Source organism: Erithacus rubecula (genome assembly GCF_903797595.1).
Source record: "Erithacus rubecula genome assembly, chromosome: 31".
Lineage (NCBI taxonomy): Eukaryota > Metazoa > Chordata > Aves > Passeriformes > Muscicapidae > Erithacus > Erithacus rubecula.
Window position 1 is genome coordinate 791,927 of NC_136682.1, and position 24,608 is coordinate 816,534.

Genomic DNA, 24,608 nt, shown 5'->3' on the forward strand with positions numbered 1-24,608 from the left:
AGGGGTGGGAACAATGGGGACCCCCCCTCTAATCCCGTTTTTTTGGGGTGAGGACAGCAGGGACCCCCCTCTAATCTCGTTTTTTTTGGGGTGGGGACAGCAGGAACCCCCCCCTCTAATCTCGGTTTTTTTGGGGGTGGGGACACCAGGGACTCCCCTCTAATCTCGTTTTTTTTTAGGGTGGGAACAGCAGGGACCCCCCTCTAATCTCTGATTTTTTAAGCGCAGGAGAAGTGGGAACCCCACTCCAGGTAGGAACAAGAGGCACAGGTTGATCCTTTTTGGGGAGCACATTTTTGGGGTTTCAGGACCCTGAACCACCCCCATTCCCTGCCAGGAGTGACATTTATTGATCCCCAAATCCCCGCAGGATAAAGCAACCAGAATTCTGTTTATTGATCACTTCAATCCCTGCCTCCTGCCGGGACTGACACCGGAGGAGAAACAATGATTTAAAAAAGAAAAACAACAAAAAATCCAACAAAATAAATGCAAATAAATTAAATTCCCAATGAGTCCCACGGACTCAGGCCAGAGGTGCCTGCCCACGGTACTTGGAAAATCAAATAAAAAGGAGGAGTAAAAATGAGAAAAGGTCCAAAAAAAGTACAAAAAGAAAAAAAAAATACAGAATCACAATCACGAGTGTCTGGAAAAGTAACAGCGAGGGTGGTGAAAGCAGAGGCAAACACTGATGGGAATGGGAGGAGGAACGGGACATGCACCAAGCAAGGGGGACAGGAGGGTCCCCAAGGCCAAGGACCCCTGACTGCAGGGCTGGGGACACCAGCAGTGCCACACTTGGGGACACTGGCAGTGCCTCACCTGGGGACACTGGCAGTGCCTCACCTGGGGACACTGGCAGTGCCACACTTGGGGACACCGGCAGTGCCCTTTTGGGGACACCAGCAGTGCCACACTTGGGGACACCGGCAGTGCCCTTTTGGGGACACTGGCAGTGCCACACTTGGGGACACCGGCAGTGCCACACTTGGGGACACCAGCAGTGCCACACTTGGGGACACCGGCAGTGCCTCACCTGGGGACACCGGCAGTGCCCTTTTGGGGACACTGGCAGTGCCACACTTGGGAACACCAGCAGTGCCACACTTGGGGACACCGGCAGTGCCTCACTTGGGGACACCGGCAGTGCCCTTTTGGGGACACTGGCAGTGCCCTTTTGGGGACACTGGCAGTGCCACACTTGGGGACACCGGCAGTGCCTCACCTGGGGACACCGGCAGTGCCACATTGGGGACACCGGCAGTGCCACACTTGGGGACACCAGCAGTGCCACACTTGGGGACACCGGCAGTGCCTCACTTGGGGACACCGGCAGTGCCCTTTTGGGGACACTGGCAGTGCCCTTTTGGGGACACTGGCAGTGCCACACTTGGGGACACCGGCAGTGCCACATTGGGGACACCGGCAGTGCCACACTTGGGGACACTGGCAGTGCCACATTGGGGACACCGGCAGTGCCACACTTGGGGACACTGGCAGTGCCACATTGGGGACACTGGCAGTGCCACCCTTGGGGACACTGGCAGTGCTCATCTGGGGACACCGGCAGTGCCTCACCTGGGGACACCAGCAGTGCCACACTTGGGGACACCGGCAGTGCCACACTTGGGGACACCAGCAGTGCCACACTTGGGGACACCGGCAGTGCCACACTTGGGGACACCGGCAGTGCCACACTTGGGGACACCAGCAGTGCCACACTTGGGGACACCAGCAGTGCCCATTTGGGGACACCAGCAGTGCCACACTTGGGGACACCAGCAGTGCCCATTTGGGGACACCAGCAGTGCCACACTTGGGGACACCAGCAGTGCCACACTTGGGGACACTGGCAGTGCTCATCTGGGGACACCAGCAGTGCCCTTTTGGGGACACCAGCAGTGCCCTTTTGGGGACACCAAGGTGGAAATTCCAGAGGAGGGAGAGGAGATGGGAGAGCCAGTCCTGGGTGGGTGGGGGGAGGCACAGACTGGGTGTGAGCCAGGATTTTGGGGGGGGGGGGGGGGAGGCTCCCACTGCCTCTCTCCTCAAAATAGGGTTTAGAATGAGTCCAGCCAAATGAGAAAACCCCAAAACCCCCAAGTCCAGGTGGGTCTGGAGCCTCCACTTCTGCTTTCCTCAAAACAGGGTTTAGAATGAGTCCAACCAATTGAGGAATCCTAAAATCCACAAATCCAGGCAAGTCTGGAGACTCCACTGCCCCTTTCTTCCAAACAGGGTTCAGAATGAGTCCAACCATGCGGGAAAATCCCAAAATCCACAAGTCCAGGTGGGTCTGGAGCCCCCTCTCCTCCAAACAACAACCAAACCATAAACCCTAAAAGCCCCAAACCCAGACATGTCTGAAGCCCCCTCTCCTGCAGAGTTTAGAATGAGTCCAAGCAAGCGAGGAAACCCTAAAACCCCCAAACCCAGGTGGGTCTGGAGCCCCCTCTCCTCCAAAGTTTAGAATGAGTCAAACCAATTGAGGATCTGTAAAACCCCAAATCCAGTTGGGTCTGGAGCCCCCTCTCCTCCAGAGTTCAGAATGAGTCCAACCAAGCGAGGAAACCCTAAAACCCCCAAATCCAGATGAGTCTCCTCCAAACACGGTTCAGAATGAGTCCAAGCGAGAAAACCCTAAAACCCCCAAATCCAGGTGAGTCTCCTCCAAACACGGTTCAGAATGAGTCCAAGCGAGAAAACCCTAAAACCCCCAAACCCAGCCGAGTCTGGATCCCCCTCTCCTCCAAACCAACCCTCCCAACAACAACAACTCCAACCGCCCGCCAAAACCCTAAAACCCCCCAAACCCGAGGGGCGCGCGCGGAAAGAGACACCCCAAAACCACTATTTTTTTTTTCATATCTCCTCCACCCCGTGAGCGAAGATCATGACGAGCCCCGGCTCCAGCACCATGTCCTCTCCCATGTGCTGGTTCTCGCAGGCCATCACCACCACCGCCTGCTTGCCGGGGATGCGCTTGGCCACGTAGTTCTCGTAGTAGCGGCGGTTCATCTGGCGCGTCTCCAGCGTGGCCAGCCCCTGCGGCCAGTTGCGCTCGTGCGCGTTCTCGATCAGCTCGTTGGTGATGGAGGCCGGGCAGCCGCTCTCCACCAGCGAGCGCTTGATGACGGCCTGCAGCACCGCGTCCGGCGTGGAGATCATGCCGCCCCAGCGCGTCACGCGCGCCGGCTGCAGGGAGTTCACCCACCTGCGGGGCACAGAGGGGTCAGGGAGGGGGGTTTGGGGGGGTTCATCCACCTGCGGGGTCAGGGAGGGGTCAGAGAGGGGGGTTTGGGGGGTTCATCCACCTGCGGGGCAGAGAGGGGTCAGGGAGGGGGGTTTGGGAGGTTCATCCACCTGCAGGGTCAGGGAGGGGGGTTTGGGGGGGTTCATCCACCTGCGGGGCACAGAGGGGTCAGGGAGGGGGGTTTGGGGGGTTCATCCACCTGCAGGGTCAGGGAGGGGGGTTTGGGGGGGTTCATCCACCTGCGGGGCACAGAGGGGTCAGGGAGGGGGGTTTGGGGGGTTCATCCACCTGCGGGGTCAGGGATGGGGGTTTGGGGGGGTTCACCCACCTACGGGGCAGAGAGGGGTCAAGGAGGGGTCAGGGAGAGGGGTTTGGGGGGTTCATCCACCTGCGGGGTCAGGGAGGGGTCAGGGAGAGGGGTTTGGGGGGTTCATCCACCTGCGGGTCAGGGATGGGGGTTTGGGGGGTTCATCCACCTGCGGGGTCAGGGAGGGGTCAGGGAGGGGGGTTTGGGGGGGTTCATCCACCTGCGGGGTCAGGGAGGGGGGTTTGGGGGGTTCATCCACCTGCGGGGTCAGGGAGGGGGGTTTGGGGGAGTTCATCCACCTGCGGGGTCAGGGAGGGGGGTTTGGGGGGGTTCACCCACCTGCGGGGCAGAGAGGGGTCAAGGAGGGGTCAGGGAGAGGGGTTTGGGGGGGTTCATCCACCTGCGGGGTCAGGGAGGGGTCAGGGATGGGGGTTTGGGGGGGTTCATCCACCTGCGGGGTCAGGGAGGGGTCAGGGATGGGGGTTTGGGGGGGTTCATCCACCTGCGGGGCAGAGAGGGGTCAGGGAGGGGTCAGGGATGGGGGTTTGGGGGAGTTCATCCACCTGCGGGTCAGGGAGGGGTCAGGGATGGGGGTTTGGGGGAGTTCATCCCCCTGGGGGGACACTCAGGGGGTTGGGGATGGGGGTTCACCCACCTGGGAGGGACAGGGAGGGGGGTCACACAGATGGGGTGACAGGGAAGGGGGTTTGGGGGGGATCACCCACCTGCAGGGCAGGGAGGGGGTCAGGGAGGGGCCAATTTTCCCTCAAAATTTGCCAAATTTCCCTCAGAAATTGCCAGAATTTCCTCAGAAATTGCCAGAATTCCCTCAGAAATCGCCAGTTTCCCTCAAAAATCGCCAGTTTCCCTCAAAAATCCCCAGTTTCCCTCAGAAATCCCCAGTTTCCCTCAGAAATCCCCAGTTTCCCTCAGAAATTGCCAGTTTCCCTCAGAAATCCCCAGTTTCTTTCAGAAATCACTGGTTTCCCTCAAAAGTTGCCAAATTTCCCTCAGAAATTGCCAGATTTCCCTCAGAAATTGCCAAATATCCCTCAGAAATCGCCAGTTTTCCCTCAGAAATCCCCAGTTTCCCTCAGAAATCCCCAGATTTCCCTCAGAAATCCCCAGTTTTCCCTCAGAAATTGCCAGTTTTCCCTCAGAAATTGCCAAATATCCCTCAGAAATTGCCAAATATCCCTCAGAAATTGCCAAATTTCCCTGAGAAAATGACATATTTCCCTGAGAAAATGACATATTTCCCTGAGAAAATGACATATTTCCCTCAGAAAATGACATATTTCCCTCAAAAAATGACATATTTCCCTCAGAAAATGACATATTTCCCTCAGAAATCACCTGTTTCCCTCAAAAATTGCCCAATTTCCCTCAGAAATCCCCATTTCCCCCCGCACTCACTCGAGGATCTCGTTGTACTCGATGGTCTCCTCCAGGTTCTGCAGGTTGGGGTTGACGCTGCGGATCGCCCGCATGTAGGCCTTGAGCAGCTGGATGTCCCTTTTCTGGGAGGGGGAAACTGAGTGGGACTGGGAACAGTGGGGACAGTGGGGACAGTGGGGACAGTGGGGACAGTGGGGACAACGGGGACAGTGGGGACAGTGGGGACAACGGGAGCAATGGGGACAGTGGGGACAATGGGGACAGCGGGGACAGTGGGGACAGTGGGGACAACGGGGACAGTGGGGACAGTGGGGACAATGGGGACAATGGGGACAGTGGGGACAACGGGGACAGTGGGGACAGTGGGAACAATGGGGACAATGGGGACAGTGGGAGTGGGACTGGGAACGGGAACAGTGGGGACAGTGGGGACAATGGGGACAACGGGGACAACAGGGACAACGGGGACAATGGGTACAACGGAAGCAACGGGGACAGTGGGGACAATGGGAGTGGGATTGGGAATGGGAACAATGGAAACAGTGGGAACAATGGGAACAGTGGGAACAGTGGGAGTGGGACTGGGAACAGTGGGAACAGTGGGAGTGGGACTGGGAACAGTGGGAACAGTGGAACAATGGGAACAATGGGAATGGGAACAATGGGAATGGGAACAATGGGAACAATGGGAACAATGGGAACAATGGGAATGGGAACAATGGGAACAATGGGAACAATGGGAATGGGAACAATGGGAACAATGGGAATGGGAACAATGGGAACAATGGGAATGGGAACAATGGGAACAATGGGAACAATGGGAGTGAGATTGGGAACAATGGGAACAGTGGAACAATGGGAACAATGGGAGTGGGACTGGGACTGGGAGTGGGAACACTGAGAACACTGGGAACAATGGGATTGGGAATGGGAACAATGGGAATAACAGGAGTGGGATCGGGAATGGGAACAATGGAATGGGAGTGGGAACAACGGGAGTGGGATTGGGAACAGAAATGGGAATGGGAGTGGGATTGGGATTCAGAAAAGGATTGGGAATGGGAACAGGAGTGGGAACAGGAACAGGAATGGGAGTGGGAATGAGAATGGAATTGGGATTGGGAGTGGAATTGGGAGTGAAATTGGGAATGGGAATGGAATTGGGAGTGGAATTGGGAATGGGAGTCGGACTGGGATTGGGAATGGGATTGGGAGTGGGAATGACCCTGGAACCCGACCCGGCCACACTCAGCCCAATTTTCTGCTTTTTTTGGGACAACTTTGGTGTCCAAACACCAAAAACTTGTTTTTTCCCTTTTTCTGGAGTGATTTTGGTGTCCAGCCCCCAAACTTGCCCCTTGTTTTTGGAGAGATTTTGGAGTCTGAACTCCCAAACCTGCCCTTTCCCCTCCCAGCCCTGCCATTCCAGGATCCCCCATCCTGAACCAAATCCTGCAGAACCACCCTCAACTCCCACCTCCTTCCAGCCACTTTTTTCCTAATTTTTCAGCATTTTGGTGTCCAACCCACCCAATCCTGACCCAGCCCTGGCCCCACCTGCTCAGCCAGCTGGTGCTTGTGCTCAGCTGAGGTTTTCTCCAGCTCAGCAATCCGGGTCTGCTGCTGCTGCACCACTGAACGCAGGTGCTTGATGCAGTTGTGGTTGGGCAGCTCGTCCTTGGGCATCTCCAAGCTGCCAGGAGGAAAAAATTGGAGACTCCAGATTAGGAATTTACACTTTCCTAAATAATTCAGGTGTGGAAGATGCTGAGTGCCAGATTAGAGGAGAATTCTGGGTGTAAATGGGGATTTTCTTCCTCTTCCTCCACCTCCCTGAGCATGATCACCCTTTCCATGGAAAAATTCCTTCTGGTGTCCATCCTGAACCTCTCCTGGAGGAATTTGAGCCCCTTTCCAGCTCCCTCAGGGCTTCTCCAGACCCTCCTGCTGCTGCTCCAGCCCCTCAATGTCTCTGTGGCCCTGGAGGGGCTCAGCAGTGCCAGCACAGGGGGACAGACTGAAAAATCCTCCCCAACCCTTTCCCTGCAGGACCTTGCACTTCAAACCCTGGGAGATCCCAATCTCAGGCTCCTTGCCTGAACCTGTGACCCTCCCTGTGTCCATCCCCATCCTGTGCCCACCCCAGTGCCCATCCTGTGTCCATTTCAGTGCCCTTCCTGTGCCCATTCCAATGCCCATCCCAGTGCCCACCCTGTGTCCATCCCCATCCTGTGCCCACCCCAGGGTTCTTCCAGTGCCCTTCCCAGGGTCACTCCACTGCCCATCCTGTGTCCATCCCCATCCCATGTCCATCCCAGTGCCCACCCTGTGTCCATGCGGTGTCCATCCCAGCTCCCACCCCGTGCCCATCCCTACCCTGTGTCCATCCCTACTGTATGTCCATCCCAGTGTCCACCCTGTGCCCACCCTACCCTGTGTCCACCCCAGCTCCCTCCCTGTGCTCACCCCACCACCCTCCCTGTGTCCATCCCAGTGCCCACCCTGTGCCTACCCCATCCTGTGTCCATCCCAGCTCCCATCCCATGTCCATCCCCTCCCAGTGCCCAACCTGTGCCCACCCCATCCTGTGTCCATCCCAGTGCCCATCCTGCACCATCCTAGTGCCCATCCCCTCCCAATGCCCACACTGTGCCCACCCCATCCCCATCCCATGTCTATCCCCATCCTGTGTCCATCCCAGCACCCTTCCTGTGTCCATCCCAATGCCCATCCTGTGTCCATCCCAATGCCCATCCTGTGTCCATCCCAATGCCCATCCTGTATCCATCCCTACCCTGTGTCCATCCCAGTGCCCATCTTGTGCCCATCCCAGTGCCCGTCCTGTGTCCATCCCAGCTCCCACCCCGTGCCCATCCCATCCTGTGTCCATCCCAGTGCCAATCCCGTGTCCCAGTGCTCACCGTGTCCATCGCCTCCCAGTGCCCATCCCTACCTTGTGTCCATCCCTACCCTGTGTCCATCCCAGTGCCAATCCCGTGTCCCAGTGCTCACCCTGTGTCCATCCCTACCCTGTGCCCATCCCAGTGCCCACCCTGTGTCCATCCCTGTGCCCACCCCAGTGCCATCCCTGTGTCCAACCCAGTGCCCACCCCAGTGTCCATCCCAACTGCATGTCCATCTCAGTGCCCACCCCGTACCCATCCCAGTGCCCACCCCGTACCCATCCCAGTGCCCACCCCAACTCCCTCCCCATGCACATCCCACCCTATGCCCATCCCAGTGCCCACCCCAGCTCCCTCCCCATGCACATCCCATCCTGTGCCCATCCCAGTGCCCACCCCAGCTCCCACCCCGTGCCCATCCCATCCTGTGTCCATCCCCTCCCAGTGCCCACCTCGTGCCCACCCCACCTCCCTCCCCATGCCCACCCCACCCCGTACCCATCTCAGTGCCCACCCCAGCTCCCACCCCATGCCCACCCCACCCCGTGCCCATCCCAGTGCCCACCCCAGCTCCCACCCCATGCACATCCCATCCTGTGCCCATCCCAGTGCCCACCCCAGCTCCCTCCCCATGCCCACCCCACCCCGTGCCCACCCACCCGCATCCCTGCTCGCAGGTGACGGGCCGTTTGGGGTTGTGCTCGCAGTCGTTCAGGTGAGCCATCAGGTTGTCGAGGCGCACCACGGCCGTGCAGCCGAACACGGCGTTGTCGCAGCTGATCTGCAGCTTGGACAGCATGTTGCGCATGATGCGCGGCACCGGCCGCAGGTGCGCCACCGTCACCACGCTGCGGTCCACGGGGCACGTCTGCTGCTGCGAGAACCACTGCGTGATGCAGGCATTGCAGAAGGCGTGCTCGCAGTGCGGCGCCTGCGGGGACACCGCGGTCAGGGATGGGGGCTGAGTCAAGGGGATCAGTTATGGGATCAGTTATGGGATCAGTTATGGGATCACTGGGTTTGGGGGAAAGGGACTGGAGAACTGAGTGAAGGATCGTTATGGGATCTATGGGTTTGACTGGAGTGCTGAGTGAAGGATCAGTTATGGGATCAGTTATGGGATCAGTTATGGGATCAGTTATGGGATCAGTTATGGTATCACTGGGTTTGGGGAAAGGGACTGGAGAACTGAGTGAAGGATCAGGTATTGGATTGCTGGGTTTGGGGAAAGGACTGGAGAACTGAGTGAAGGATCGTTATGGGATCGATGGGTTTGGAGAAAGGGACTGGAGTGCTGAGTGAAGGATCAGTTATGGGATCAGTTATGGGATCAGTTATGGGATCAGTTATGGGATCACTGGGTTTGGGGAAAGGGACTGGAGAACTGAGTGCAGGATCAGTTATGGGATCACTGGGTTTGGGGAAAGGGACTGGAGCATTGAGTGAAGGATTGTTATGGGATCACTGGGTTTGGGGAAAGGTACTGGAGAACTGAGTGAAGGGTTGTTATGGAATTGCTGGGTTCAGGGAAAGGGACTGGAGTGCTGAGTGAAGGATCAGTTATGGGATCACTGGGTTTGGGGAAAGGGACCGGAGTGCTGAGTAAAGGATTGTTCATGGGATCAGTTATGGGATCACTGGGTTTGGGGAAAGGGACTGGAGTGCTGAGTGAAGGATCAGTTATGGGATCAGTTATGGGATCAGTTATGGGATCAGTTATGGGATCAGTCATGGGGGGAGCTGGGGTTAGGGGAAAGGGACTGGAGCGCTGAGTGAAGGGTTGTTCATGGAATCAGTTATGGGATTACTGGTTTGGGGGAATGGGACTGGAGTGCTGAGTGAAGGGTTGTTATGGGATTGCTGGGTTCAGGGAAAGGGACTGGAGTGCTGAGTGAAGGATCAGTTATGGGATCAGTTATGGGATCACTGGGTTTGGGGAAAGGGACTGGAGCACTGAGTGAAGGATCAGTTATGGGATCACAGAAATTGGGGAAAACTGACTAGATATTGAGTCCAGGGTCACCCATGGAATAATTAATGATATCACTCATGGAATCACCCATGGAATAATCCATGGAATAATTAATGGAATCACTCTTGGAATCACCCATGGAATAATCCATGGAATAATTAATGGAATCACTCTTGGAATCAACCATGGAATAATTAATGGAATCACTCTTGGAATCACCCATGGAATAATCCATGGAATAATTAATGGAATCACTGTTGGGATCACTCATGGAATAATCCATGGAATCATTCATGGGATCACTCATGGAATTGTTCACGGGATCACAGAATTTGGGGAAATCCTCCTGGATCATCGAGTCCAAGTGTCCCCAGCTGTCCCCAGGTGTGCCCAGGTGTCCCCAGGTGTGCCCAGGTGTGCTCAGGTGTCCCCAGCTGTCCCCAGGTGTCCCCAGCTGTCCCCAAGTGTGCCCAAGTGTGCCCAGCTGTCCCCAGCTGTCCCCAGGTGTCTCCAGCTGTCCCCAGCTGTCCCCAGGTGTCCCCAGCTGTCCCCAGGTGTGCCCAGGTGTGCCCAGGTGTGCTCAGGTGTCCCCAGCTGTCCCCAGCTGTCCCCAGCTGTCCCCAGGTGTCCCCAGCTGTCCCCAGCTGTCCCCAGGTGTCCCCAGGTGTCCCCAGGTGTGCCCAGCTGTCCCCAGCTGTCCCCAGCTGTCCCCAGGTGTCCCCAGGTGTCCCCAGCTGTCCCCAGCTGTCCCCAGGTGTGCCCAGCTGTCCCCAGGTGTCCCCAGGTGTCCCCAGCTGTCCCCAGGTGTCCCCAGCTGTCCCCAGCTGTGCCCAGGTGTCCCCAGGTGTCCCCAGGTGTCCCCAGGTGTGCTGTACCTGCACGGGCTCCTCCAGCACGCCGCTGCAGATGGGGCAGATCAGGTCCTCGTCCACGTCCCCCTGGAATCGAGCCACATCATAGCCCATCGCTGTCACCTGTCACCGGCGCCAGCGCCCTGCGGGACGGAGACCCGGGATGTGGGGCTGGGAACACCCAAATATCCCGGGAATGTGGGGCTGGGAACATCCCAGAATATCCTGGGAATGTGGGGCTGGGAACATCCCAAATATCCCAAAACAACCTGGGAATGTGGGGCTGGGAACATCCCAGAATATCCTGGGAATGTGGGGATGGAAACACCCAAATATCAAATAACAACCTGGGAATGTGGGGCTGGAAACATCCCAAAACATCCCAGAACAACCTGAGAATGTGGGGATGGAAACATCCCAAAATATCCTGGGAATATGGAGATGGAAACATCCCAAAATATCCTGGGAATGTGGGGCTGGAAACACCCAAATATCAAATAACAACCTGGGAATGTGGGGCTGGAAACATCCCAAATATCCTGGGAATATGGAGATGGAAACATCCCAAAATATCCTGGGAATGTGGGGCTGGGAACATCCCAGAATATCCTGGGAATGTGGGGATGGAAACATCCCAAAATATCCCATAACAACCTGGGAATGTGGGGCTGAAAACACCCCAACATCCTGAAACATCCCAAAACAACCTGGGAATGTGAGACCAGAAAAATCCCAAAACATCCTGGGAATGTGGGACCAGAAAAATCCTGAAACATCCCAAAAATATTCCAGGAATGTGGGACTGGAAACATCCCAAAACATTCTGGGAATGTGGGACCAGAAAAATCCCAAAACATCCGGGGAATGTGAGACTGAAAAATCCCAAATTCCTGGGAATGTGGGACCAGAAAAATCCCAAAACATCCTGGGAATGTGAGACTGAAAAATCCCAAAACATCCTGGGAATGTGAGACCAGAAAAATCCCAAATTCCTGGGAATGTGAGACCAAAAAATCCCAAATTCCTGGGAATGTGGGACCAGAAAAATCCCAAAACATCCTGGGAATGTGAGACTGAAAAATCCCAAATTCCTGGGAATGTGGGACCAGAAAAATCCCAAAACAACCTGGGAATGTGAGACCAGAAAAATCCCAAAACATCCTGGGAATGTGAGACTGAAAAGTCCCAAATTCCTGGGAATGCTGGGACCAGAAAATCCCAAATTCCTGGGAATGTGAGACCAGAAAAATCCCAAATTTCTGGGAATGTGAGACCAGAAAATCCCAAATTCCTGGGAATGTGAGACTGAAAAATCCCAAAACATCCTGGGAATGTGAGACCAGAAAAATCCCAAATTCCTGGGAATGTGAGACCAAAAAATCCCAAATTCCTGGGAATGTGAGACTGAAAAATCCCAAAACAACCTGGGAATGTGAGACTGAAAAATCCCAAATTCCTGGGAATGTGGGACCAGAAAAATCCCAAATTCCTGGGAATGTGAGACCAGAAAATCCCAAATTCCTGGGAATGTGAGACCAAAAAATCCCAAATTCCTGGGAATGTGAGACCAAAAAATCCCAAATTCCTGGGAATGTGAGACCAGAAAAATCCCAAAACATCCTGGGAATGTGAGACTGAAAAATCCCAAATTCCTGGGAATGTGGGACCAGAAAAATCCCAATCCTCTGCTTCCCAAATTCCCCACACCAGGTGGGGTCCCCCCCTATTGCCAACCCCAGGGGTGGATTTGGGGTTTGGGGTGATTTTTGGGGTGGGTTTTGGGGTGGTTTTTGGGCTGGTTTTTGGTGTGGGTTTTTGGGGTGGTTTTTGGGCTGGTTTTTGGGATGGGTTTTTGGGGTGGTTTTTGGGGTTGTTTTTGGGGTGGTTTTTGGGCTGGTTTTTGGGCTGGAAATGGAAACCTTCCATCCTGGCATTCCCAGGAAATTCCCTCCTGCAGCTCTTTGCCCTCTCTCAGCCGTTGCTGCTCCCGCGGGGACATCAAAGGTGGTGACAAAGTGACAAAGTGACAAAGTGACAAAGGGACAAAGGGCCCGGTAAGGGAGGGGCGGGGGGGGGGGAGGGGAGCACACCTGGACACACCCCGGGCTCAGGAGCCGTGAGGGGAGCTGGGAATTCCAGATGTGCCCACACCAGGGATTCCAGCTGTGCCCACACCAGGGATTCCAGCTGTGCCCACACCAGGGATTCCAGATGTGCCTCCCCAGCCAGCTGTGTTGAGCTCCTGCACCTTGCCACCAGCCAGATGTGAACTACCAAGCACATCCAGCTGTGCCCCCATATGCAGCTGTGCCCCCACATCCAGCTGTGCTCATCCAGCTGTGCCCCCATCCAGCTGTGCCCCCAATCCAGCTGTGACCCCACATCCAGCTGTGCCCCCACATCCAGCTGTGCCCCCCCCACATCCAGCTGTGCCCCCATCGAGCTGTGCCCCCCATATCCAGCTGTTCCCCCACATCCAGCTGTGCCCCACATCCAGCTGTGCCCCCACATCCAGCTGTGCCCCATATCCAGCTGTGCCCCCATCCAGCTGTGCCCCCCACATCCAGCTGTGCCCCCACATCCAGCTGTGCCCCCACATCCAGCTGTTCCCCCACATCCAGCTGTGCTCCCATCCAGCTGTGCCCCATATCCAGCTGTGCCCCCATATCCAGCTGTGCCCCCATATCCAGCTGTGCCCCCCACATCCAGCTGTGCCCCCCACATCCAGCTGTGCCCCCATCCAGCTGTGCCCCCATCCAGCTGTGCCCCCACCTCCAGCTGTGCCCCCACCTCCAGCTGTGCCCCCATATCCAGCTGTGCCCCCACATCCAGCTGTGCCCCCACATCCAGCTGTGCCCCCCACATCCAGCTGTGCCCCCATATCCAGCTGTGCCCCCCATCCAGCTGTGCCCCCATCCAGCTGTGCCCCCACCTCCAGCTGTGCCCCATCCAGCTGTGCCCCCATGTCCAGCTGTGCCCCCCACATCCAGCTGTGCCCCCCCATCCAGCTGTGCCCCCACATCCAGCTGTACCCCCATCCAGCTGTGCCCCATCCAGCTGTGCCCCCATCCAGCTGTGCCCCTGTCCAGCTGTGCCCCTGCCAGCTGTGACTCAGTTGTTCCCCATCCAGCTGTGCCCCCAGCCCAGGAGCAGGGCAGGTGACAAGGGGCACATGTGGGGACTTTGCCCCCCTGGAGCAGCTCCAGCTCCTTCCTGCCCCAAACCCCCCCCCGGGACAATCAGAGCTCTGATAAGGAACAACGGCTGTGGGGCGGGGCCAGGCACGGCCCCAAACCCTCCAACGGCCCCAAACCCTCCCCAAATCATCCCCAAATCATCCCCAAATCATCCCCAAATCCTCCTCCAATCCCCAAATCCTCCACAAATCCTCCACAAATCATCCCCAAATCCTCCCCCAATCCCCAAATCCTCCACAAACCCTCCCCAAATCATCCCCAAATCCTCCCCCAATCCCCAAATCATCCCCAAACCCTCCAACGGCCCCAAAACCCTCCACAAATCCTCCCCAAATCCTCCCCAAATCCTCCCCAAATCATCCCCAAACCCTCCAACGGCCCCAAACCCTCCACAAATCCTCCCCAAATCCTCCCCAAATCCTCCCCAAATCCTCCAACGGCCCCAAATCCTCCACAAATCCTCCCCAAATCCTCCCCAAATCCTCCCCAAATCCTCCCCAAATCCTCCCCAAATCCTCCACAAATCCCCCCCCCAAATCCCCAAATCCTCCACAAATCCTCCCCAAATCCCCAAATCCTCCACAAATCCTCCAACGGCCCCAAATCCTCCACAAATCCTCCCCCAATCCCCCAATCCCCATATCCCTCCCAATGTCCCCAAAATCTCCCCAAATTCCCCACAATGACACCAAATCCTCCCCAAATCCCCCCCCAATCCCCAAATCCTCCACAATGGCCCAAAACCCTCCAACGGCCCCAAATCCTCCTCAAATCCTCCCTCAATGGCCCCAAATCCTCCCCAAATCCCCCCCAAATCTTCCCCAATGGCCCCAAATTCCCTCAAATTCTCCACAAATCCCCCCAACAGCCCCAAATCCTCCACAAATCTTCCACAAATTCACCCCAACGGCCCAAAATCCTCCCCAAATCCTCCACAATGACCCCAAATTCTCCCCAATGGCCGCAAATCCCCCCCCCAATCCCCAAATCTTCCCCAAATCCCTCCCAATGGCCCCAAAATCTCCCCAAATCCCCCACAATGACCCCAAAATCTCCCCAAATCCCCCCAATGACCCCAAATTCTCCCCAATGGCCCCAAATCCTCCCCCAAAAATCCCAAATTCTCCCCAAATCCTCCCCAGCCCAACGGGATCAGAGCAGTTGGGAAGGAATCTCAGAGCCCTGGGCACAGCCAGGATTATTCCCAAATTCCTCAGAAATTCTCCCCAAATTCTTTGGAATTCTCCTCAAATTCCTCCCTATTCTCCCCTTGGGATTCTCCTCAAATTCTTCAGGAATTCTCCCCAAAACCCTCAGGATTCTCTCCAAATTTTTTGGGATTCTCCCCCAAATTCCTCAGGACTCTCCTCAAACTCTTTTGGGATTCTCCCCCAAATTCCTTTGGGATTCTCCCAATTTTCCTCAGTATTTCCCCTAAAATTCCTTTGGATTCTCCTCAAAATTCCTCAGGATTTCTCCCCAAATTCCTCAGGATTTTCCCCCAAAATCCTCAAGATTCTCCCCTTATGATTCTCCCCCAAATTCCTTTGGATTCTCTCAAAATTCCTTTGGGTTCCCCTCAAATTCTTCACAATTCTCCCCAAATTCTTTGGAATCCTCCCCAAATTCTTTGGGATTCTCCCAATTTTCCTCAGGATTCCCCCCAAATTCTCTGGGAATTCTCCCCAAATTCCTTTTGATTCTCCCCTTTGGGATTCTCCCAAAATTCCTTTGGGATTCTCCCCAAAATTTCTTTGGATTCTCCCAAAATTCCTTTGGGATTCTCCCCAAAATTCCTTTGGGGTTCTCCACAAATTCCTTGAGATTCTCCCAAAATTCCTTTGGGATTCTCCCCAAATTCCTTGAGATTTCTCCCAAAATTCCTTTGGATTCTTTTCTTGGAATTCACACTTGGGAATTTTGGGAATTCCCAGCTTTTCATTAATTTCCCTGGCAATTTTTGGGAACTCCCAGCTCCCTCCATATAAAAATTCAGGACATACAAACCAAGCAGAGCCAAAAATTCCAACCAAACCTCCAGAATTCTGGGAATTCAGGATTGGAGGAAAGAAAAAGATAAATAAAAAAATTCCTGGATTTACCTCCTGCAGCAGAATTCCTCCTGGAATGACACAAGGTTGGGATGAGGCCACTCTGAGCAGGGAATTCCTTCCAAATTCCCATTTTTCCCTCTCCTCTCCCACTGCAAGGTCCTGGAGGATGGATCTGATCCCAGAAAAGAGAAAAAAAAAATGGGAAAATGAGGGTGGGGAGGAGGGAAAAGGCACCTGGAAAAGGAAATTCCCACATGGATGAGGGTCCCAAGGGTCAGAATTCCCAGTTGTGGGGAGAAATTCCTGCTCTGGGATTTTTTTTTTGGGAATTTTGGGAATGACAGAGACCCCCCAACCTGCCCTGGAGAGCATCAGGGTGGGGATCCAGCCTTGGAGATTTGGGAATTCCAACCCCAATCCCAGAGGGATCCAGACTCAGAAATTTGGGAATTCCCAGCCCAGTAGGATCAGAAAAATGCACACTTGAACCTTTGGTAATTCCATCTCCAATCCCAGTGGGATCAAAGGGATCCAGGCTGAAAAATTTGGCAATTTCAACCCCAATCCCAGTGGGATTCACACTCAGAAATTTGGGAATTTCAACCCCATTTCCACTGGGATCCAAAATTTGGGCTCAAAAATTTGGGAATTCCCAGCCCCAATCCCACTGGGATTCAGGCTAAAAAATTTGGGAATTCCCAGCCCCAATCCCAGTGGGATCCAGACTCAGAAATTTGGGAATTCCAGCCCCATTTCCAGTGGGATTCAGGCTAAAAAATTTGGGAATTCCCAGCCCCAATCCCAGTGGGATCCAGGCTCAGAAATTTGGGAATTCCCAGCCCCAATCCCAGTGGGATTCAGGCTCAAAAATTTGGGAATTCCCAGCCCCAATCCCACTGGGATTCAAAATTTGGGCTCAAAAATTTGGGAATTCCAGCTCCAATCCTAGGGGGATCCAGGCTAAAAAATTTGGGAATTCCAGCCCCATTTCCACTGGGATTCAGGCTAAAAAATTTGGGAATTCCCAGCCCCAATCCCAGTGGGATTCAGGCTAAAAAATTTGGGAATTCCCAGCCCCAATCCCAGTGGGATCCAGACTCAGAAATTTGGGAATTCCAGCCCCATTTCCAGTGGGATTCAGGCTCAAAAATTTGGGAATTCCCAGCCCCAATCCCACTGGGATCAAAGGGATCCAGACTCAGAAATTTGGGAATTTCAGCCCCATTTCCAATGAGAATCACACTCAAAAATTTGGGAATTCCAACCCCATTTCCAATGGGATCCAGGCTCAAAAATTTGGGAATTCCAGCTCAGTGGGACCAGAGCTCATCCCAGTTTTTCCCCCTGCTAAAAATTCCTGCAAATTTTCCCAGAATTTCTCCCTTTGGAAAGAGAAATTCTCTCCAAATCCAAAATTTTTCCCCCCCCAAAACCCAGAATGGGGGAAATGATTTTGGGTTCAACAACGAAGCAAAAACCAGCCCAGGGATCTGGAAATTTGGGAATTCTGAGAATTCCAGGATTTCCCTGGAAATTTGGGGCATTTTTACATTTATGGCTTGGAATTCCATTTAAAAAAAAAGGTGGAAAATGAGATTTTAATTGTTTTTAATTTTAATTCTCCCCAAAAAACTGCTGAGCTCTGAGTGCTTCCCACAATCCCCAAATTCCTCTGGATTTTCCCCAAATTCTTTGAGATTGTTCCCCAAAATTTTTTTGGACTGTTTCTCAAAATTTTTTTTTATTTTCCCCCAAATTTCTTCTCATGGTTGTCCCACGAATTCTTTGGGATTCTCCCCCAAATTCCACTGAATTTTTCCCAAATTCCTCAGAATTTTCCTCAAATTCCTTTTGATTCTTCCCAGGATTTATTGCAATTCTCCCAAAATTCCTCAGAACTTCCCCCAAATTCCTCTTGATTTTCCCCAAATTCCTCAAAATTTTCCCCAAATTCCTTTTTATTTCCCCCCTAGAATTTCTCGTGATTTTCCCCAAATTCCTCGGATTTTTCCTCAAATTCCTTTTAATTCTCCCCAAATTCCTTTTGATTCTCCTCAAATTTCTTGGGATTCTCCCAAAATTCCTCTTGATTTTCCCCAAATTCCTTTTTATTTCCCCCCAGAATTTCTTGTGATTTTCCCCAAATTCCTCAGAATTTCCCCCAAATTCCTTTTCATTCTCCTCAAGTTCCTTTAAATTCTCCCCAAATTTATTTTAATTCTCACCAAATTCCTCTTGATTTTCCCCAAATTCCTCGGAATTTTCCTCAAATTCCTTTTGATTCTCCCCAGAATTTCTTGTGATTTTCCTCAAATTCCCCAGAATTTCCCCCAAATTCCTTTTGATTCTTCTCAAATTTCTTGGGATTTTCCCCAAATTCCTCAGAATTCTCCTCAAAATCCTTTTGATTCTTCTCAAATTTCTTGATATTCTCCCCAAATTCCTCAGAATTCTCCTCAAATTCCTTTTGATTCTTCTCAAATTTCTTGATATTCTCCCCAAATTCCTCAGAATTCTCCTCAAATTTCTTGTGATTTTCCCCAAATTCCTTTTAATTTTCCTCAAATTCCTTTTGATTCTCCTCAAATTTCTTGGGATTCTCCTCAAATTCCTCAAAATTCTCCTCAAATTCCTTTTAATTATCCCCAAATTCCTCTTGATTTCCCCCAAATTCCCCGGAATTTCCCCCAAATTCCTTTTTATTCCCCCCAGAATTTCTTGTGCTTTTCCCCAAATTCCTTTTGATTCTCCTCAAATTTCTCAGGATTCCCCTCAAATTCCTCGGAATTTCCCCCAAATTTCCTGGGATTTTCCCCAAATTCCTCGGATTTTTCCTCAAATTCCTTTTGATTTTCCCCAAATTCCTCAGAATTTCCCTCAAATTCCTTTTAATTCTCCCCAACCCCCCCCTCCGCTCCCGTCACTCCCGGAGCCGCTCCCGGTTTTCCCTCCCACCCCCGCCAGGAGCGGCCGATGGCGCGGCGGGGTCGCTCCGTTCCGTTCCGTTCCGTTCCACTCCGGGATCTCCCTCCAGCACCGGCAGCACCGGGGCTCTCCCGGTTTCACCGCTCCCGGTGCCCGCCCGCCCCGGCCGCTCTCCGCCGCCCCTCCCGCAGCCCCACGTACCGCGGCGGGCGGGCCCGGCCCGCTCGGGGCCGCTCGGGGCTCAGCGGCGGCCGCGGCCTCCTCCCGGTGCCTCCGCCCGGCCCCGCCGCGCCGGAAGTGCCGCACCGGAAGCGCCGCTCTGGCCGCGCCAGCCGGAACTCTGTGGTAAGAGGGGAGGAGGGGGCGTGGCTTATCCGCAGAGTCCCGCCCTTCCTGCGTTGCGATTGGTTGGTAACGCTGCGCGTCACCCGCCACGCCGCGCTCTGATTGGCTGAGCTCGGTGACTTCCGGGAGCGCCCGCGGCGGCGGCGGCGCCGTGCCCGGTGAGCGCGCGGCGGGAGGTGCGAGCGCCCCCTGGTGGCGGACGGGAGGGAGGGCGCTCCCGGTTCCGCTCCCGGTTCTGCTCCCGCTCCCGTTCCCGGTCCTGGTTCTGCTCCCGGTCCCGGTGGCCCCGGAGTGCCGTTCGTGGGTAGTCCCGTCCCCGCGGTCCTGTCCCCGGTGTCCCGGTCCGCAGCAGGGATGCTCCCGGTGTCCCGCCCCCGCGCTCCTGCCTTCGCGTTGCTGTCCCCGGTGTCTCGGTGCTGTCCCGTTCCCGGTGTCACCCGGTGTCGCCCAGTCCCGGTGTCCCGTTCCCACATCCCGCCTGTCCTGTCCCAGAGGTGCCACCGCTCCCCAAATCCTGCCTGTCCCCGGTGTCCCCGCAGTTCTCTGTCGCCAATCTCGTCCCGCTATCGCCGGTGTCCCCCCATTCCCGGTGTACCCATTCCCGGTGTCCCCCCATTCCCAGTGTCCCCATTCCCGGTGTCCTCCCATTCCCGGTGTCCCCCCGGTCCCCACTGTCACCCCATTCCCGGTGTCCCCCCATTCCCAATGTCTCCAGTGTGTCCCCACGGGTGACATTCCGTATCCCTGCTGTCCCCACGGGTTCCATTTGCCATCCCCAATGTTCCTACAGGTGACATTTGGTGTCCCCAGTGTCCCCATTTGCCATCCCCAATGTCCCCACGGGTGACATTTGGTGTCTCTGTGTCCCCATGGGTGACATTTGCCATCCCCAATGTCCCCAGGGGTTCCATTTGCTGTCCCCACGGGTGATATTTGGTGTCTCTGTGTCCCCATGGGTGGCATTTGGCATCCTTAATGTCCCCACATGTGCCATTTGCCATCCCCAATGTCCCCACGGGCTCCATTTCTGTCCCCAAGGTCCCCATGGCTTCCATTTGCTGTCCCTGTGAGTGCCATTTCTGTCCCCATCGACTCCATTTCTGTCCCCAATGTCCTCATGGGTTCCATTTACTGTCCCCAGGGGTGCCATTTGCTGTCCCCAATGTCCCCATGGGTGCCATTTGCTGTCCCCACGGGCTCCATTTCTGTCCCCACGGGCTCCATTTCTGTCCCCACGAGTGCCATTTCTGTCCCCAATGTCCCCATGAGTGCCATTTACTGTCCCCAGGGGTGCCATTTGCTGTCCCCATAGACTCCATTTCTGCCCCCATGTCCCCACGGGCTCCATTTGCTGTCCCCACGGGCTCCATTTCTGTCCCCAATGTCCCTGTGAGTGCCATTTGCTGTCCCCACGGGCTCCATTTCTGTCCCTCTGAGTGCCATTTCTGTCCCCACGGGCTCCATTTCTGTCCCCATGTCCCCACTGCCGTGTCCCCTCAGCCGGTGCCACCATGAGCTCCGAGACGCTGGTCAAGGACGTCAAACCAGGACTCAAGAACCTCAACCTCATCTTCATCGTGCTGGAGACCGGTGGGTGCCAGCCCTGGGTGTCCCCTGGGTGTCCCCAATGTCCCCTGCTGAGCCCTGGTGTCCCCAGGGCGGGTGACCAAGACCAAGGACGGGCACGAGGTGCGCACCTGCAAGGTGGCCGACAAGAGCGGGAGCATCAACATCTCGGTGTGGGACGATGTGGGGAACCTGATCCAGCCTGGGGACATCATCCGCCTCACCAAGGGGTAGGGGACAGCTGGGGACACACCTGGGGACATGGGGACACACCTGGGGACATGGGGACACACATGGGGACACACCTGGGGACATGGGGACACACTTGGGGACATGGGGACACACCTGGGGACATGGGAACCTGATCCAGCCTGGGGACATCATCCGCCTCACCAAGGGGTATGGGGACATGGGGACACACCTGGGGACATGGGGACACCTGGGGACATGGGGACACACCTGGGGACATGGGGACATGAGAACCTGATCCAGCCTGGGGACATCATCCACCTCACCAAGGGGTAGGGGACAGCTGGGGACACACCTGGGGACATGGGGACACACCTGGGGACATGGGAACCTGATCCAGCCTGGGGACATCATCCACCTCACCAAGGGGTAGGGGACATGGGGACACACCTGGGGACATGGGGACACACCTGGGGACACACCTGGGGACATGGGGACATGGGGACACCTGGGGACATGGGGACACACCTGGGGACATGGGGACAGCTGGGGATACATCTGGGGACACACCTGGGGACATGGGGACACACCTGAGGATACCTGGGGACATGGGGACATGAGAACCTGATCCAGCCTGGGGACATCATCCACCTCACCAAGGGGTATGGGGACAGCTAGGGACACACCTGGGGACATGGGGACACACCTGGGGACATGGGAACCTGATCCAGCCTGGGGACATCATCCACCTCACCAAGGGGTATGGGGACACCTGGGGACACACCTGGGGACACACCTGGGGACATGGGGACACACCTGGGGACATGGGGACACACCTGGGGACACACCTGGGGACACACCTGGGGACATGGGAACCTGGTCCATCCTGGGGACATCATCCGCCTCACCAAGGGGTACACGGGGACATGGGGACACAGGGTTTGTGGGGTCAGGGGGATTTATGGGATCCTGTGGGATTTGTGGGGTATGGGGACACCTGGTGCCATTTGGTGACACCTGGTGACACCTGGTGACACCTGGGCCCCGTTGCAGCTACGCCTCGGTGTTCAAGGGCTGCCTGACCCTCTACACCGGCCGGGGGGGGAGACCTGCAGAAAATCGGAGAGTGAGGAGGGGGCTGGGGGGGTTTGGGGGGTCTGAGGGGTCTGGTGGGCTTGGGGGGTTTGGGGGGTGGGATTTGGGATTTGTGGGGTCTGAGGGGTATGGGGGATTTGGGGTCTGGGGGTGGGATTTGTGGGGTTTGGGGTCTGGGGGTGGGATTTGGGGGGTTTGGGGTCTGGGGGTGGGATTTGGGGGATTTGGGGTCTGGGGGTGGGATTTTGGGGGTTTGGGTGTTTGTGGGATTTGGGGTTTGGGAGATTTGGGGGGATTGGGGGGTTTGGGGTCTGGGGAGTTTGGGGTTTGGGACTTGTGGGGTTTGGAGTCTAAGGGATTTGGGGTTTGTGGGATCTGAGGGCTTTGGGGTCTGGGGGGTTGGGGTCTGCAATTTGTGGGGTCTGGGGGTTGGGATTTGGGGGGTCTGAGGGGTTGAAGGTCTGGGGGGGTTGGGATTTGGGAGGTTTGTGGGGTCTGGGGTTTGTGGGATGTGGGGGGTCTGTGGGGTCAGGAGGAGTTTTGGTGTCTGAGGGGTTTTGGGGTGCAGGGGGTTTGTGGGGTCTGAGGGGTTTATGGGATCTTGGGGGATTTGTGGGGTTGTGGGGGGTTTTTTAGGATCCAGGAAGGATTTATGGAATCCAGGAGGTTTTTATGGGATCCAAGGCTGTTTATGGGATCCAAGGATGTTTTTTAGGGTCCAGGGGTGTTTTTTGGGATCCCAGGGTGTTTTTTGGGATCCCAGGGTGTTTTTTGGGATCCCAGGGTGTATTTTAGGGTCCAGGGGGGTTTTGGGGCCCAGCAGACCCCGTTCCTGTCCCTGCAGGTTCTGCATGGTCTATTCTGAGGTGCCAAATTTCAGCGAGCCCAACCCCGAGTACACGGCACAGCAGGCACAGGGCAAGGGGGTCAGTCCCAAATTCACCCCAAATCACCCCAAATCACCCAAAATCACCCAAAATTCACCCAAAATCACCCCAAATCACCCCACATTCACCCCAAATCACCTCAAAATCACCTCAAATTCACCCCAAATCACCCCAAATCACCCAAAATCACCCCAAATTCACCCCAAATCACCCCAAATTCACCCAAAATCACCTCAAATTCACCCCAAATCACCCAAAATTCACCCCAAATCACCCCAAATTTACCCAAAATCACCCCAAATCACCCCAAATTCACCCCAAATCACCCAAAATCACCCCAAATTCACCTCAAAATCACCCCAAATGTACCCAAAATCACATCAAATGTACCCAAAATCACCCCAAATTCACCCCAAATCATCCCAAATTTACCCAAAATCACCCCAAATTCACCCAAATCACCCCAAATCACCCCAAATTCACCCAAAATCACCTCAAAATCACCCCAAATGTACCCAAAATCACATCAAATGTACCCAAAATCACCCCAAATTCACCCCAAATCACCCCAAATTTGCCCAAAATCACCCCAAATCCCCCCAAAATCCAGACCCCAAATCACCCCAAATTCACCCCAAATTCACCCAAAATCACCTCAAATTCACTCCAAATTCATCCCAAATGTACCCAAAATCACTCCAAATTCACCCCAAATCACCCAAGATCACCTCAAATCCCCCCAAAATCACCCCAAATGTACCCAAATTTACCCAAAATCACCTCAAATTCACCCCAAATCACCTCAAATGTACCCAAAATCACCCCCAAATGACCGCAAATCCCCACAAATTCACCCCAAATCCCCACAAACGTACCCTAAATCACCCCAAAATCCCCCCTAAATCCCCCAAACCCCCCTAAATCCCCCCAAACCCTCCCCCCAACCCCCCAAATTTTCCCCCAGATTTCCCTGAAACCCTCTGGAATCCCCCCAAATCCCCCCCAAATCCCCCCCAAATCCCCCCAAATCCCCCCCAAATACCCCAAGTCCCCCCAAATCCCCCCCAGTCCCCCTCTCTGACCCCCGGCTCTCTCCCCTCCCCCCAGGCCCCGCCCGACAGCGCGACCCCGGCAGCGCCCCCGCCCCCCCCGGGCCCCCCCGCCGCCCCCCCAGGTGGGTACCGCGCCCCTCCCCCCCTTCCCCTCCCCCCCAAACCCCCCCTGACCCCCCCCCCGTGTCCCCGCAGCCCCCGAGAGCCAGAACGGCACCGGGCCGGGCCCGGGGGGCGCCCCCGCGCACCCCCCGAGCGGCCGCAGCACCCGCAGCCAGCCCGGGCCCGTCAGCAACGGCAAAGAGACCCGCAGGAGCGGCAAGAGATAGCGGGGGCACCGGGGAGACACCGGGAACACCGGGGAATACCGGGAACAACCGGGGAGACACCGGGAACAACCGGGGAGACACCGGGGAACAACCGGGGAGACACCGGGAACAACTGGGGAATACCGGGAACAACCGGGGAGACACCGGGAACAACCGGGGAATACCGGGAACAACCGGGGAGACACCGGGAACAACCGGGGAGACACCGGGGAACAACCGGGGAATACCGGGAACAACCGGGGAAACACCGGGGACAACCGGGAGACACCGGGGAACAACCGG

The 24,608-nt window shown here is 55.4% G+C and overlaps 2 protein-coding genes across 3 annotated transcripts; one reads left to right on the forward strand and one right to left on the reverse strand.

The window, feature by feature from the left end:
* Nucleotides 1-372: 372 nt before the first annotated feature.
* On the reverse strand, nucleotides 373-19,187 carry RNF41 (ring finger protein 41). Of its 2 annotated transcripts, XR_013777012.1 has the most exons (9): nucleotides 19,065-19,187; nucleotides 15,987-16,110; nucleotides 10,712-10,830; nucleotides 8,524-8,795; nucleotides 6,519-6,654; nucleotides 4,980-5,083; nucleotides 2,844-3,217; nucleotides 1,923-2,118; nucleotides 373-810 (listed from the first exon to the last, which is right to left on the reverse strand). XR_013777012.1 is itself a non-coding variant. In XM_079329218.1 (7 exons), exons 4-7 carry the CDS (start codon nucleotides 8,670-8,672, stop codon nucleotides 2,866-2,868), a joined length of 741 nt encoding a protein of 246 aa, XP_079185344.1. In that variant the 5' UTR covers nucleotides 8,673-8,795; nucleotides 10,712-10,774; nucleotides 15,987-16,110; nucleotides 19,065-19,187; the 3' UTR covers nucleotides 2,857-2,865. The 2 variants fall into 2 exon arrangements, 1 of the variants encoding a protein (XP_079185344.1); XM_079329218.1 differs by lacking the exons at nucleotides 373-810; nucleotides 1,923-2,118 and having other exon boundaries at nucleotides 2,857-3,217; nucleotides 10,712-10,774.
* Nucleotides 19,188-19,341: 154 nt separating this feature from the next.
* NABP2 (nucleic acid binding protein 2) lies at nucleotides 19,342-24,344 on the forward strand. The gene is given in 8 exon segments (XM_079329126.1): nucleotides 19,342-19,366; nucleotides 20,709-20,798; nucleotides 20,866-21,004; nucleotides 22,017-22,062; nucleotides 22,064-22,089; nucleotides 22,903-22,984; nucleotides 24,053-24,119; nucleotides 24,193-24,344. Coding segments are annotated over 7 exon segments (573 nt in total). The 5' UTR covers nucleotides 19,342-19,366; nucleotides 20,709-20,719; the 3' UTR covers nucleotides 24,327-24,344.
* Nucleotides 24,345-24,608: the final 264 nt, after the last annotated feature.